General features: G+C 36.6%; 1 protein-coding gene across 1 annotated transcript in view; it reads left to right on the top strand.

The window, feature by feature from the left end:
- Nucleotides 1-12,211, top strand: part of IL13RA1 (interleukin 13 receptor subunit alpha 1) — a 52,906-nt gene extending 40,695 nt beyond the window's left edge. Inside the window, exons 10-11 of the mRNA XM_069463312.1 lie at nucleotides 214-298; nucleotides 10,549-12,211. Coding sequence (XP_069319413.1) covers nucleotides 214-298; nucleotides 10,549-10,641 — 178 coding nt within the window. The 3' untranslated portion in view covers nucleotides 10,642-12,211. The remainder of the gene's footprint in view (nucleotides 1-213; nucleotides 299-10,548) is intronic.
- Nucleotides 12,212-14,512: the final 2,301 nt, after the last annotated feature.

The following is a 14,512-nucleotide window of genomic DNA, read 5'->3' as shown; positions in this document are numbered from 1 at the left end:
ATGGCCCCTTTGCTCCACCCAAACTTGATACATTTAGAACATTGATTTTTTTCCCCTAGCCTATTTTAGAAATTTCTTCACAACTGCTTTGTCACTGAAGATGTCTTGTGTACTATGTCTTGTGTTCACACCTTCTTTCAATATGGTTGTATTTAAGTGGGATGCTCCTATGGACTGGAAGATTAGAACCAAAATGTCTCTGTTTTCTTAAAGGCTCAAGATCATTATATTCCCTCCAATTCCTGATCCTGGCAAGATTTTTAAAGAAATGTTTGGAGACCAGAATGATGATACCTTGGTAAGCACTAACTTCATAGAGTTTGAAATTAGTTACTTTTTTGGAGGCTATGGGATTTTTAAAAATTGTGGTAAAATATACGTAACATAAAATTTACCATTTTAACTGTACAGTTCAGTGACATTAAGTACATTTATAATGTTTTGCAGCCATCACCACTATTTCCAGAACTTTTTCATCATCCCAAATAGAAACTATGCCTATTAAATAATAACTCCCCAACCCCCTTCCCCCACCCTGATAAGCCTCTATTTTACTTTCTGTCTCTATGAATTTGCCTATTCTAGGTACTTCATATATGTGGAATCATATGCTGTTTGTCCTTTTGTGTCTGGCTGCCTTCACTTAGCACAATGTTTTTAAGGTTCATCCATGTTGTAGCATGTATCAGAATTTCATTTTGAAATTGGTTCTTTTAAACTAAATTTATCTAACAGATTAAAGAAGAGCTAATTTTAAATATTGCATCTCAGGCCAAGCATACTAGCTAAGAAGTCCCCATAATACTTTTCCCATCTTATATCCCTGGCCTTCATTCTCCCTCTGAGTTAGGGGACATATTTTATCAAAACGTGTGTGGGTGTGGGTGAGCCTCCTATATGAAGCTAGCCTAATAGGCAGGCTTTCTGACTCCTGGATAATTTGTTAAACCTGTTGTGGAGAAATATAAAGATAGGGTAAGTGAATGCATTTTCTTCATGCTATTGCTTGGCAAGCTGGACTCCAAAGACATGGAAGTAGAGCAGACCTACCCCAACTGTAACAGTTGGTTTCCTGCAGATGCTCATGCTAGAGTTTGTGGCTAGAAAACCTAAGACATTATGAAAACAAAGGGTTTGATGTTTCTGTGATAAATACATTTACCCTAATGAAATAATAAAGACACTAAATGAAATAAATATCAATATCATTGTATATCTCTTAAATTAGTAATATCAGGCATAAGGCAGTTAATTTAGGGAAGTAATACAGCATAGGAGATAATAGCCTGAGCTCTGGAGTCAGATTGTCTGGATTCGAATCTCTGCTGTGTCATTTACCATCTTTTTGACCTTGGGTAAAAAGTCTCTGTGTGACTCAGTTTTCCCATTTGTAAAGTGGAGGTAACAGTAGCACCTGCCTCATAGTGTTGTTATATATATTAAATTTTTAATAACAATAATTAACAGAAATCACTTAGTGTGCTTGGCATATTGTATAAGTGCTTAATAAGTGTTACTATTGCTAATAATTTCTTTTTATCTTTAATCCCCAAATAATTCTTGTAATAGGGGGTGATTCACCATGGCACCAATGATACTTGGTTAGGGAAGGAAGGCAAGGAGGCTGATATGCTATCAGAGGAGGATTATTCTGGATCACTTTTTCACCAAGTTATCTTCATAGGGAAGGGGTAACTCTGCCAGGCCCTGGGGGCTAGGGCACCACTAGGCAGGTAGGTCCAGAAGTCAGGTGCCTGAGGGGGAGATCATACCCCTCATGTACAGTCTGGGGTGAGCGTGGCAGCCAGTGGTTCTTCAACTTTAGTTGAGTCACAGTCAACTGGCATGCTTGTAAGAAATATAGATTTCTGAGCCCTACCTGCAGAATTCTGATTAGGTAGATCTGGGGCAAGTTCCAGGAATCTGCATATTTAACAGGAGCCCACAGATGATTCCTGTCCTGGTGAGATAGTCTGTGGGCCACACTTTGAAAATCACTGATATAGATAGTTTCCTTAGAATTATCTGTGTCTCTTTCTTCATTTCACCAGCTATGATAGATGCTGGAGGTTGGGAATTATGCAAGCACTCCAACAACTCTAACCAGTTATTGAAAGTTTCCTATGTGCCAGGCAGTATATTAAGTGCTTTGCTTATCTTACCTTATCGAATCCTCGTCACCACCCTATGCTTATTAGTACCATTTCACAGATGAGGAAATGGAGCTTCAGTGAGGTTAAGTAACTTAGCTGCAGTCACACAACTAGTTGGTGATAAGGTAGGATTTGAGCCGGGACTGTCTGATGCCAGAGTTCTCGCGCTCTTTTTACTATGCTGCATTGCTTCTTGTACTATAGAATGCTTGTTGTCAGGAACTTCATCATCTTCTAAGAGGTCCGATGACAGCAATAGATGGTTGGGATAGGGCATTTCTGAGAAAAAGATTTGGGGTCACATTATGAGTAGCTTTAAATGGGAAGGTATTAGGACTATCAGTCTGATAATCTGGAGGGAATGGATTAGAGAGAGGAGGCACTAGCATGGTAGCAAACTGGGAACCTAGATCTGAATTTCCCCATTAAATGTTTTGTTTGGCCAGTGGGGTATAATTAAAACCTTTCAATTTGGAATCTTAGGCAGGGCATGTGCTCTTCAATTCATCTCAGGCCCCACCATTCCCAGTTCTCACTGTGGTTTTGCACATTGACTTAAATGCCAGACCCTTGAAAGGCATTTGAGTTTGCTTCCCCTCTTAGCAGCATGGAGACTAGTTAAAATGTCATGGCACAAATGCCCCATATCTGTGTAAACGTGTTTGGACTCACTAATATATACCAGATATGCCAACCAAAACAGTGATGAGATAGAAATTTCCAGCCTAATAGATTTCGAAAAAGTGATACCATCCAGGGTTTAACAAGTGAGTGGGGACCTGGCATTTTTCATGCGCTGCTGGTAGGGCCTGTAAAATGATATATATATCCTTTCTGGAGGGAACTTGGTAAAATGTAGCAAGAATCTTTGAACCTGTAATTATACTTTTAGGAATCAATTTTAAGGAAATAATCCAACAATGGCACAAGAATGGTCAATGCAGCATTTGTTTCTAGCATGAAAAATTAGAAACCAATGAAACATCAATAATCAAGAATTAGTTTAGAAAAGAAAAGTTAGATTTTCAAAGTATTTAATTTCATAACAAAATACTCATGATTTAAGAGTAAGAAACAGATCATAAATGTGTAGCATATTATAATCCCAATTTTTATAAAAATGCATTAATATACATATAGAAAAATGGAAAGAAATGGGTCAGAATTAATGATCATTTCTAGGCAGAGGGATTGTGGGTAACTGATATTATTTTCTGTCTACCTTTCTGAAATTTCCAAATTGCCTATAATGAGCATATATTACTTTTATAATAAAAGAAACCCTGTACAAGTCATTAAGGGAAAAAGAATATTGTCGTCATCCAGGTCTGAGAGATAATAAGGACTTGAACTTAGGTGGTAGCAGAAGATATTGATGTAAGATGTTATTAGCAGAAACTAACTCATTATGACTTGGTGACTCTGTGTGGGTGATGAAAGGTGGAGAGAGTAAAAAATAATTTAAAGTTTTCAAGTCTGGGTAATAGAGTGAATGATGAGAACGTTGACAGCAAAATCAGATCAATTATCTTTCTCAGAGATGGGAAAATTGCTTTTTTTTTCAATTTGCTGTCTAGAGGATAATATGTTGTTTTCATCCCAATGAGTCAGATAATTCTGTAATTTGGTGAGGAAGATATACTGACAAGATGGACCACTAAAAGCATAAGGTGTTTTTGTTTTGGTAGTTGCAGACCATTAAACAAAATCAGTTTTTTAAAACTAAAAGTATAATAAAAATGCCAGATAGGAGAAAGGGTGAGAGAACAAATTTTTATGTCTGCTTTTAACCAAATGGATAATCAGCTTTCTTTACATGGCCACAATTCTCACAAATTGAATTGCATATACAGTAGAAAAACTAACCTTTTACTTCTAGAATCATCAAATTATAGAACAAGCCCACCCTTAGAGGTCATCTAATGAGGTGGATGTTTACATATTTAATTACTTCCCTTTAATTATAAGTTTTAAAAACTCTAGATTCTCATCCAAGTCCTTCACTTTAGAGGTAAGGACATTAAGGGCCACAGGGAAGTTTCTCAAGGACTGTTACATAGAGAGGTAACTACAAAACCTAAACTAGAACCCATATAGCCCAAGTTACCAACTTCTAATCCAAAGAGTTAATCCATGTCATTGTAAAACATTCTCCTCTTCCACACTGCACCATTAATGGTGTTGGTTTTTTTTTTTTTAAAAAAAACTTATTTAGGTGTGGCCACAAATAAGTTAAATCTTCTGTATAGTTTTCCTTAAGGTTTCTAGTGTTTTGATGATGTTTTGTTCATCACTGTAGTAACGTTTTGGCCAACTGCATTTTTTTTTCCTGTCGCTTTGCTATTTGCCTTTTCCTTGTGACTAGTTGGGCTGCTGGCCATATTGGGAGGTGGGGTTGAAGAAGGGGAATTGCAGAGGGAATTGCTTCTCTCTCTGAATTTGTTTTATCCATAAAATTTATCTATCACACTTCTTGGAAACCAGTTATATAGTTCACCATTGTGCCAGTTTTACATTCCTGATCAGAAAGCAGCTTTTAAAACTTGGAGTTGACTTTTAAATACTGTTCATTTTTTTTTTTTTACTTCAGTATGTATCTTAAAAAACTAAGAAAATAAGAATGCTTCCCTACATGGCCAAAATAGCATTATTGTACTTTAAAAATTATTAATTCCTTAATATCATCTAATACTCAGTCCATATTCAAATTTTTCCAACTGTCCCAATTGTCAGGAGATAGATGTTATCCAGTTGTCCCAACACTGGTGAGGCTGAGATTGAGCACTGTATTTAAGGTGGTGGCAGCATGTCCCTTCCTGCCATCTGCATTTATTTCCTCCCTTGCCATCTGAAGATAATGTGTGGTGTTATGCCAGCACCCTGTCAACTCTTCAGCTAATGCTTCTTCTATCAGCTGATATCCTTGCCCGAATTAATCATTTCCTTAGGGGTTGTAAAATGACAATTTTTTTAATTTTATCATTTTATCTACATTTATAAACTGGCACTTTTCTATAAAGCACTGCCTTCAGTCATCAACTGGACTCTTTGGTTGTTCTGAAATTCAGTTCCTGCTAAAAAGGCAAGATGCATCTTTAATTCTTTTCCTTTATTTATCAATTTTTTAAGTGAACAGTTGAATTAATAGCCACCTCAAAGGGCACCAAGTTAGTCCTCTCCACACCACATTCAACTTGTTTTTTTTTTTTTTTAAGCTGCAGTGATTTTAAGGCATGGGATCTACAATTCATATTGTATAACTTTCTGTTTTGAATGTTAATCTGAAGAGGACCGGGCCATGAAATAGGTGGTCTTGTATACAAAAGGACTTAGGTGCACTTCACTTCACTTCTATAGACAATTCACTGTAGGAAATATCTTAGTCAAATCTTGAAAGTAATCTTAAGTTGAGACTTGATGTTTGATTATACTACTGAATTTGTTTCTTTAAAATATAAAAGCATGCTGTTTTTCTAGGCTTAGATAACTAATAACTAAAGGCCAGTTCTGTTAGCCTCTGAGACACTGATTTTTTTTTAATCTATGATGTTTTTCATCTTTGGCCATTTTATTGTTGATTACTTTGTTTAAAAAAATTGACAGTAAAGATTAAATTATGGACTGGTAATTTGTGGGTTTATTTTTTCTACAAGTGATTTTAAAATGAGACTGGCGTATAATTCACAAAACTGAATAATAAGTCAGAGCCACTGCATCTGTTTCTTTTACCTTACATGGACATCTTCATTGAAGCAGTGCTCAGGAAAAGGCCACGGTGCTGATAAAGGGTGAAAATGAGAGCAATTCAAGTTTTAGGAATGAAAAGTGGCAATTAGAAAGATTAATGTATTTTTAGAAGCTATTTCTGTTGCAGTGTTTACCTCATTAAAACAAACTGCCTTTTTCTTGTCCAACACAGCTAAGCATGAGGTCTAATGACCAGAAAGCAATGAAAGTGTAATTTCCAGGGTGTATTTTTTTTAGTTAAAATATTTTTTCCTTTAAAAGCAATTTCTGCATTTTCTGAATTATTTACACATTGATGGTATTTGCTGCATTATAGAAAAATTAGAGCTACAGATAATCAAAAGAGAAAGATTAAATCACTCTTAATCCTATCATCCAGACATAACTATCTTTAAAGTTATATGAACATCATAGAGAAATGGAAATACTTGTATTAATAGATGGAATAATAGCAACAACAGTAATAATAGTTCATAGTTACTGAACCTTTACTATATGCCAGACACTTTTTTCAAGCACTGCCCCCATTAATTTGTCCCCATCCTGGAGTTGGTATGTATTAACTCCGTTATACAGATGAAGAAAATGAGACACCAGAGGGCTTATGTGTAACTTGCTCAAGGTTATACTGCTAGTACATAGCAGAGCTAGGATGCAAACTTAACTGACAAGTGACAGAGCTGAGATCTGAACCCAGGCATCTTGATTTTCCAGTCCAGACTTTTAACCAATCATATTATATAATATGTTTTAATAAAACATATCAAATTTGATTTGATTTTAACAGATGAGAAAGAACCAGGTGAAACTAAAGAAATTGCTGAACTTTTTTTTTTTTTTTTTTGGAGACAGAGTCTCGCTCTGTTTCCCGGGCTAGAGTGAGTGCCGTGGCATCAGCCTAGCTCACAGCAACCTCAAACTCCTGAGCTCAAGCAATCCTCCTGCCTCAGCCTCCCGAGTAGCTGGGACTACAGGCATGTGCCACCATGCCCGGCTAAGTTTTTTCTATATATATTTTTATTTGGCCAGATCATTTCTTTCTATTTTTAGTAGAGACAGGGTCTCGCTCTTGCTCAGGCTGGTCTTGAACTCCTGACCTCGAGCGATCCACCCGCCTCGGCCTCCCAGAGTGCTAGGATTACAGGCGTGAGCCACCGCGCCCGGCCCTGAACTTTTGATATATTATAAAATAATTTTTAATGATTATTGAAAAGAGCAATTTTTCTTATGTTCTCTCCATTTGCTCCCCATTTTTAAAGTTGGCCAGTATCTCCATTGTCAGTGCCCTCATACAGAGCCCTCATTTACTCTTCCTTCTATGTGTGGATATGTATTTGATGCTCACTGTCAGTCTTTATGTTGATGTTTCTCCAGTCATTTTGGTTGTTTAAAGCTCTAAAGGCTTTCTCAGAAAGGTTTCATGGGACCAGCATTTTCTGAATTATTTACACATTGATGGTATTTGCTGCATTTATAATTGAAAGTCATTTTTGCAAGATATAAAATCCATGGCTCATGCCTTGGGTATCTTAAATGTGTCCTCTGTTTTCTTCTGGCATAAAATGTTGTTGTCAAAGTTGGCTGACAATATACTTTTCTTTCTGTATTAAAACACTTGGTCTTTTTGGCTGGTTATCAAAAGCCTTTTTTCTTCAAAGTCCAATAATTCTATCAGAATATGTCTTGCTACTGTTGGTCATTCTGGGTTAATTTTATGAGGTATGTTATGTGCCCTTTCAATATGTAATTTCAGATCTATTTTTTTAATTTCAGTAAGAAATTCTTTACTTATAGATTTTAGTTATTCTGTTCCCTTGTTTTCTTTGCCTGTCACATCCTCTTGAATAATTTTCATCCACCTTCATTTCTTTTTGATAGAAAAATCCTTCTTTCCTCTTCTATTTCTCTTAAGGTAGTATCTGATTATCTGTTATGTTTATTTGCCCCTGTGTTTCTTCTAGCTTAGTCTTTATTTCTGAACTTTTTTTTTTACTGATTTGATTTATTCACATTGTATGTCTGTATCACATACACTCTATAAAGATACACAACTGTTATGTACCCATAATAATTTTAAAGTTTACATTTAATTCTTTACTGAGTTTTGTCATCTCATTTCTGAGTTGTTCTTATTCTGACTTTTTATATATTCTAACATATTGTTTACATTTCTTGCATATCATATAACTTTTTCTCAATATATTTCAGCTAGTTCTGAAATATTAGATTATAGTTTTTATCTGTTTTGTGTATAAAACATGTTTTAATTCTGCGAGGATATTATTTTGTTGCTCATTTTTACATGAAGTTTGTTTTCTGAACTTTTACAAGGAGGCTTGATTTAGATTAGGTTTTTCCCCTAATTTCATGGCTACAGAGCACCATCTTCTATTGGTTTTGAGAATTATTCAAAATTATGGTGAATTACGTTCTGAAATCTCCTGGCCCTGTCCACTCTGCCTCCTGTAGTTTTATCTGGGCTTTCTTTTTTGTCCCTCTTGACCCTGTCCTGGCCAATTTGGAGTCTATTCTACCAGTTTTCTTCTCAGAGTAAAGCTTTGTCCTGGAAAGGAGCTTTGGAGAGTTAGTGTTGAGAGTTCATGGGGGACCAGGCTGCTTTCAGTCTAGACCATGGACTCCTTGCTCTCAATCATTGTTTGGAGGTGCAAACCCCTCCCATTCTCAGTTGTTGTTCATAAATTAGCTTGCTGAAGTTTGAGTGATTTTAGAGTTTGTGGATCTATTGGCTGCCATGCTGATTCCTTCTATATACTCTTCCACAGCTGATACCATTTTGGTCTTGTAGCTGTCTCTAGTTTGTCCCCACCCACTCTTATTTTGGGTTCATGGGGGAATTATTTTCATATAGTTTTGTTGCAGATTGTGTTGGTGCATTTTGGTTTTGCTTTGCTAATTGCCCTATTTATCTTTCCCAGGTGTGTGTCTGTGTGTGTGTGTGTGTGTGTGTGTGTGACATTTAGGGAGATTCAAAAACTATGCTGCCACCACTACCTTCTTCCCAGAATTTTTCTGCAAACTACAGACCATGGGCCAAATCCTGATTGGCACTTGTTTTTGTACAGCCTTTGACCTAAGATGGTTTTTACATCTTTAAATAGATGAAAAAAATCTAAAGAAGAATACTATTTTGTGGCATGTGAAAATTATATGAGATTTAGATTTCAGTGTCCGTAAATAAAGTTTTGTTGGAACACAGCCATGCCCATTCATTTATATGTTGTCTCTGGCTGCTTTCATGCTATATATTTTATTTTATTTTATTTTATTTATTTATTTTTTTTTTTTAGACAGAGTCTCACTCTGTTGCCCAGGCTAGAGTGAGTGCCGTGGCGTCAGCCTAGCTCACAGCAACCTCAAACTCCTGAGCTCAAGCGATCCTACTGTCTCAGCCTCCCGAGTAGCTGGGACTACAGGCATGCACCACCATGCCCGGCTAATTTTTTCTATATATATTTTTAGCTGTCCATATAATTTCTTTCTATTTTTAGTAGAGATGGGGTCTCGCTCTTGCTCAGGCTGGTCTCGAACTCCTGAGCTCAAACGATCTGCCCACCTCGGCCTCCCAGAGTGCTAGGATTACAGGCGTGAGCCACCGCGCCCGGCCTATATTTTAAAGTATATGTTTTATATATATACTTTAGGGTATATATTTTAAAGTCTTTGATTGATACAAATTGAGTACCCCTAATCTGAAAATCCAAACTCCAAAATGCTCCAAATTCCAAAATTTTTTGAGTGCCAACAAGACACTCAAAGGAAATGCTTGTTAGAGCATTTCAGATTTTCAGATTAGGGATGCTTAACCAAATAAGTATTACAGTATTCCAAATGCAGATATTCTAAAATCCAAAGCACTTCTGGCTCCAAGCATTTCAGATTAGCAATATTTAACCTATATTAGCAAATTTTCATCAAGAAAGGTTGTACAAGTTAAAGATCCATTAAGGAAACTGGCTAAGTAAGTTGTGGTGCATTCCTTCAATGAAATATTATGCAGAGGTTAAAGAAAATGAGGTAGATCTATTTTACTGATATCTAAGAATATACAACATATGCTGTTAGGTGAAACACCCAGGTTACATATATAGACTATGATTCCTTCATGTTAAGGAAACCAAGGCATTGTAATACACAAACTTAAATTTGTCATAAGCAGCATAGATTACAACTAGGTTGTGCCAATTTATATATCTACCAGTAGTATTCACTTGACTTTTTGAGCCTATTATATCTCTAGAGCAATGGTCAAACTTGAATGGTAAGAAATTAAAGGTAATAAAGGTTCAAATGAAACAGTTGAAGTGAGAAAAGCACACCACCCTTTTATTCTTCTTGAAAAGAATTTGTTTCCAATTTTGGAAATGTCCAGATTTATTAATCTCTTGAGATAGCCATTATACATCATATAACAATCCCGTGCTTCCCCCCTTTAATGTTAATTCCTGGTTGTTTTATTTCATTAATTGTTCAAATACCTAAAGATCCTTAGTCAAAAACCAAAACCAGGAAAATAAACACTCGTGGTTCCATGCACGCAAATCTGAACATAAGCATTGGCTGTGAGTACTCAAGGAAAGCACACTGTTTAGAAAACTCATTGTGTATGTGTTTTTTCCCTCCCTTCCAGCAGTGGAAGAAGTATGACATTTATGAGAAGCAAACCAAGGAAGAAACTGACTCTGTAGTGCTGATAGAAAACCTGAAGAAAGCCTCTCAGTGATGGAGATAATTTATTTTTTAACCTTCAACGTGACCTTGTAAAGATTCTTCCCATTCTCTCTATTTGTTATCTGGGGACTTGTTAAATGGAAACTGAAACTACTGGACCACTTAAAAACAGGCAGCTCATAAGACCCACAGGTCTTTATGTTGAGTTGTGTACCGGAAAACTGAAAATAATGGGCCCTTTGGAAAGGAGAGTGGAGTCATTTTCATTGAGTTATGAAAGCAGACATCCTTTGTGAAGGCTTCAATATAGGGGACAAAGCAAAAAGTGATGATAGCAGTAGAATTAATCTTATCAAGAGTCATGACAACTTCCTGAGTGATCTATGCTTGCTTTGTATTATTTGTGTCAAACAACGCCAACAAATTTTATTTGCAGAGGAACTCACTTTGGGTACAAATACTGATGTCAAACTTGAGTTACAAAGAACATCTAGCAAACAAAATTGATAAAATCTCCTATCTATTGTTTGGGATTCCTACTGAGTAATGTTTGTATTGCTATTGAGACTCTTAACAGTCTGGAATCATCATCCCCTTCAACAGCATTATCCTCTGCTTTGAAAGCCTCAGAAATCAGTGTTTGCCATGATGATGGCAACTACAGAAAAAGCAGAGGCAGCTTTTTTACCAAGACCTCTCAAAGCCATTGTAGGCTTTTAAGGGCAGTGGAGGCAGAATGATTCATTGGGTATTAGAGTTTGAACCATGAAATCTCTAATGATGTATTATCTTTTCTTCACCTTTGCTACTCAAATCAAGTATTTACTGTGTGTCTGGCTTGTGCTACGCCTCCAGGTGTGAGGCACAGACCCTCTCCAAGCGTTTACAATCTCGTTGGGACTCCTTGGTTCTTACCACTTTCTTTATCTCCTCCAGTCATTTTTCAAACCTACAATTCCCCAACTCTGACACTGATTTCTCCTTTTGCATTCTCCCTCATTCCCTTCCTTGTAGCCTTTTGACTTTCATTAGAAATTAGGATATAAATCTGCTCAAGACACCGAGAGGAGCAGGGGGTAATTTGTATCTCAGGTAAAGTGTGAGCAGACTGAGAAACAATGACTAATTCTTGGACGTTTTGTAAATTCTGTGAGAGCCTGCAATTGTTGGGGGTTTTTCAGCATCTGATGTTTATCTATGCATTTTCTAAACAGAGATGAGGTATTATCTTCACTCAGAACTTTGCTATTTGCTTGAGAAAAAAGAATAATTGAATATTTTTCTCCTTTTTTTTTTTTTGTTTTACAAAATGGGCCCTGGGATTCCTATTTTCCCTGCCATAAATGGTTAAGTAGGTTCTGTGCCTTACATTGACAGCCAGCCTCCAAGGCTACCTTTATGCTTTTTTTTTTTTTTTTTTTTTGGCATATGTTAGGGTTCCATTCTCACCCATCCCCACAACATGTCCATATATATTCCCTGTACTCCTACATATCTCTAATTTAAAGAAGTATGGGAAATGAGAGGTATCTCCCCCCAACCTCCTCCCCATTTCTCTCCACACACGCACAGACTCAGATTACTGATAGGAACGTGAGAACTTTATACACAAGTTCTCCAAACATTTACCAATCATATGAATAAGATGATGCTCACTTGCAGTTCCTGCTCTTAGAGGAAGGGAGGGGAGATAAGAAACCGATATTCTCAACAGGTTTGGGCAAATGTGGCAAACTGCTCCCACGGCTGTGGAGAAACACTGTGCCCTGGCTTCTCTGAGGAAATTGGGATTCGTGGCAATGGTAGATGTAAAGTGTCTTTTTCCTTTGCTTTTATTTTTGAGGTCAGATTGAGGCTGGGAGACAGGCATATTGGATGTTCCATTTTGTTGTACTGTTCTCTAGAAAGAATATTTCATTCCTGTGTAGGAATGAAATCAATTCCTTTCCAGTCCTTTATAATTCTGGGAAGCAAAGCACTTACATGCCTCACCCAAAGCCATTTTTACTATTATCCTATTTAGATGGCAATGAGGAGGATGCTTTGAAATTCCCAAGGAACACTGACACTGACGGTCATGTAGCCTGGCAGTGGGGAAATTGTATTTTGTTCTCATCCTCCTCTTTTAGCTGAGACTAAGAGGCATTAAATTATGAGAGTACCTATGGTGGTTTCACAATTGCTAAAAAGTGACCCCCTCGGTCTTGGGAGCTCTTGGAGACTTCAGTACATCAGTGGGATTCCCATCACCTGTAGGAAACTAGTGGGTTCATTTACTGTGTTAGGTCTAACCTATATGGATTATTTCCACACATACTTAAGTAAACCCACTGTGAGGATGGTCATTCTTATTCTTTCATTCAGATAAGTTTTTTCTTCATCTGGGCACTGAAGGGATACATGAAACAATGTTAACATTTTTGGTAATGTCTTCACCCAGGGATCATTTTTGTTTAACTTCTTATAGGAAAACTTGAGTTAAATAAATATTGTCTTTTTGTATGTCACCCAAATGGTTTCCTTTGGTCTTATTTTGGGGAAAGTGTTGCGAGGGGTGGGTGGTGGAGAAAATTGGAGTTAAAAGAATAAACATTGTGAAAAAATTCCAAGGCAGCTATTTTATCTTATAATAGCTTATCATAAGCTTCCCTACTGTTCTGGTGTGCCTAGTACAGCCTTTGTAAGCAGCATGTAAAGGAACTTAAGTATTTGATAAATTGTAGCTATGTTAATTAATGGAAATGGAGAGCTGGTCCTTTCTAATATTAAGCTAAAATGGAGTGCAATATGCTTACTGTCATGGTATACATGATGTATCCATGGTATACATGACTGTCGTAGTATACATGATGGGGGACCTCTAGTCACAAAGTAATCACATTAGCAGGTTAGATTTGAGACTACAAAAATCAGTTTTCAATAACTGTTCTCTTAAGAGATGGTGATATAGTTTCATAATTTCTATAACTACAGCAAAATGGTTTGAATGTCATGGAGGGTTTTTTCTCGTTGGTGTTAAGCTCTGGGAATGTGTCTTTAGCTAGATCACATTTGCCAATTACCCGGAATCGTTACAGGATCCAAGCTCTAGGGTGAGGGTGGGGGTCACCCTCAGGTTTTTTCTGTAACTATCTAGAATTATCCAGGAAGATTCTGGAAATCCATCTCCAGGTAAGTATAGTTGTTTTGTTATTGCCGTTGCTATTTTAAAATGATTTTTAGTACATCAACACTGAGTATTATAACAGAAAACATTTAATTGAGGACCCTTGAGGCTATAAATCTGTGTGAGATCTATGGAAAACAAGTTCCTGTTGCCACAAATATGTTCACCTCATCTTAGGGGAAAAGGAGCCAGAATGATCTAAGCACATTTGTTTTCCAGAGTAATTTACCATTTTATTGTTTCCATGAACTCCTGCTCTTTTAAAAGTGCAGTTTATGCTCACATGAATAGCGTATTATGCTACTAGGATATTAGTAGTTTTAGAAGAATGCAAAGGAACAAGAACATTTATTTCAGAGACTGTTTTCTTTTAAACCCTAATGGTTAGATCCAGTTATAAAGTTTTTTGTAAATACTGTAGCTAAATCTTGGTATGCTGTTACTGTAAGCAAGGGAGGAGTTTTATTGACATTTGGATGTGCTAGATATTTTTGACATCAATCCCCAAGATGATTTCTTCCTGAAGGTTCTTTGGCCTTTAACTATGTTTCCTAATGGTCAGATTTTTAGTTTACTATTAGCATCAGGAAAATAGTTCACTGCAGTTTTCAGCATTTATTGGGTAGACCATTATATAAAAAGAGAAAATTAATAATTGTTGGGTGTACTGTGCACCAAGTTACATGTGTTATTTCACTTAATCCGTATGTTGGTCCCATGAGATAGGTTACATTATTATCTTCATTTTACAGATGAA

Source organism: Eulemur rufifrons, chromosome 30, assembly GCF_041146395.1.
Source record: "Eulemur rufifrons isolate Redbay chromosome 30, OSU_ERuf_1, whole genome shotgun sequence".
Classification (NCBI taxonomy): Eukaryota; Metazoa; Chordata; class Mammalia; order Primates; family Lemuridae; genus Eulemur; species Eulemur rufifrons.
This window is presented reverse-complemented; position numbering and strand designations above follow the sequence as displayed.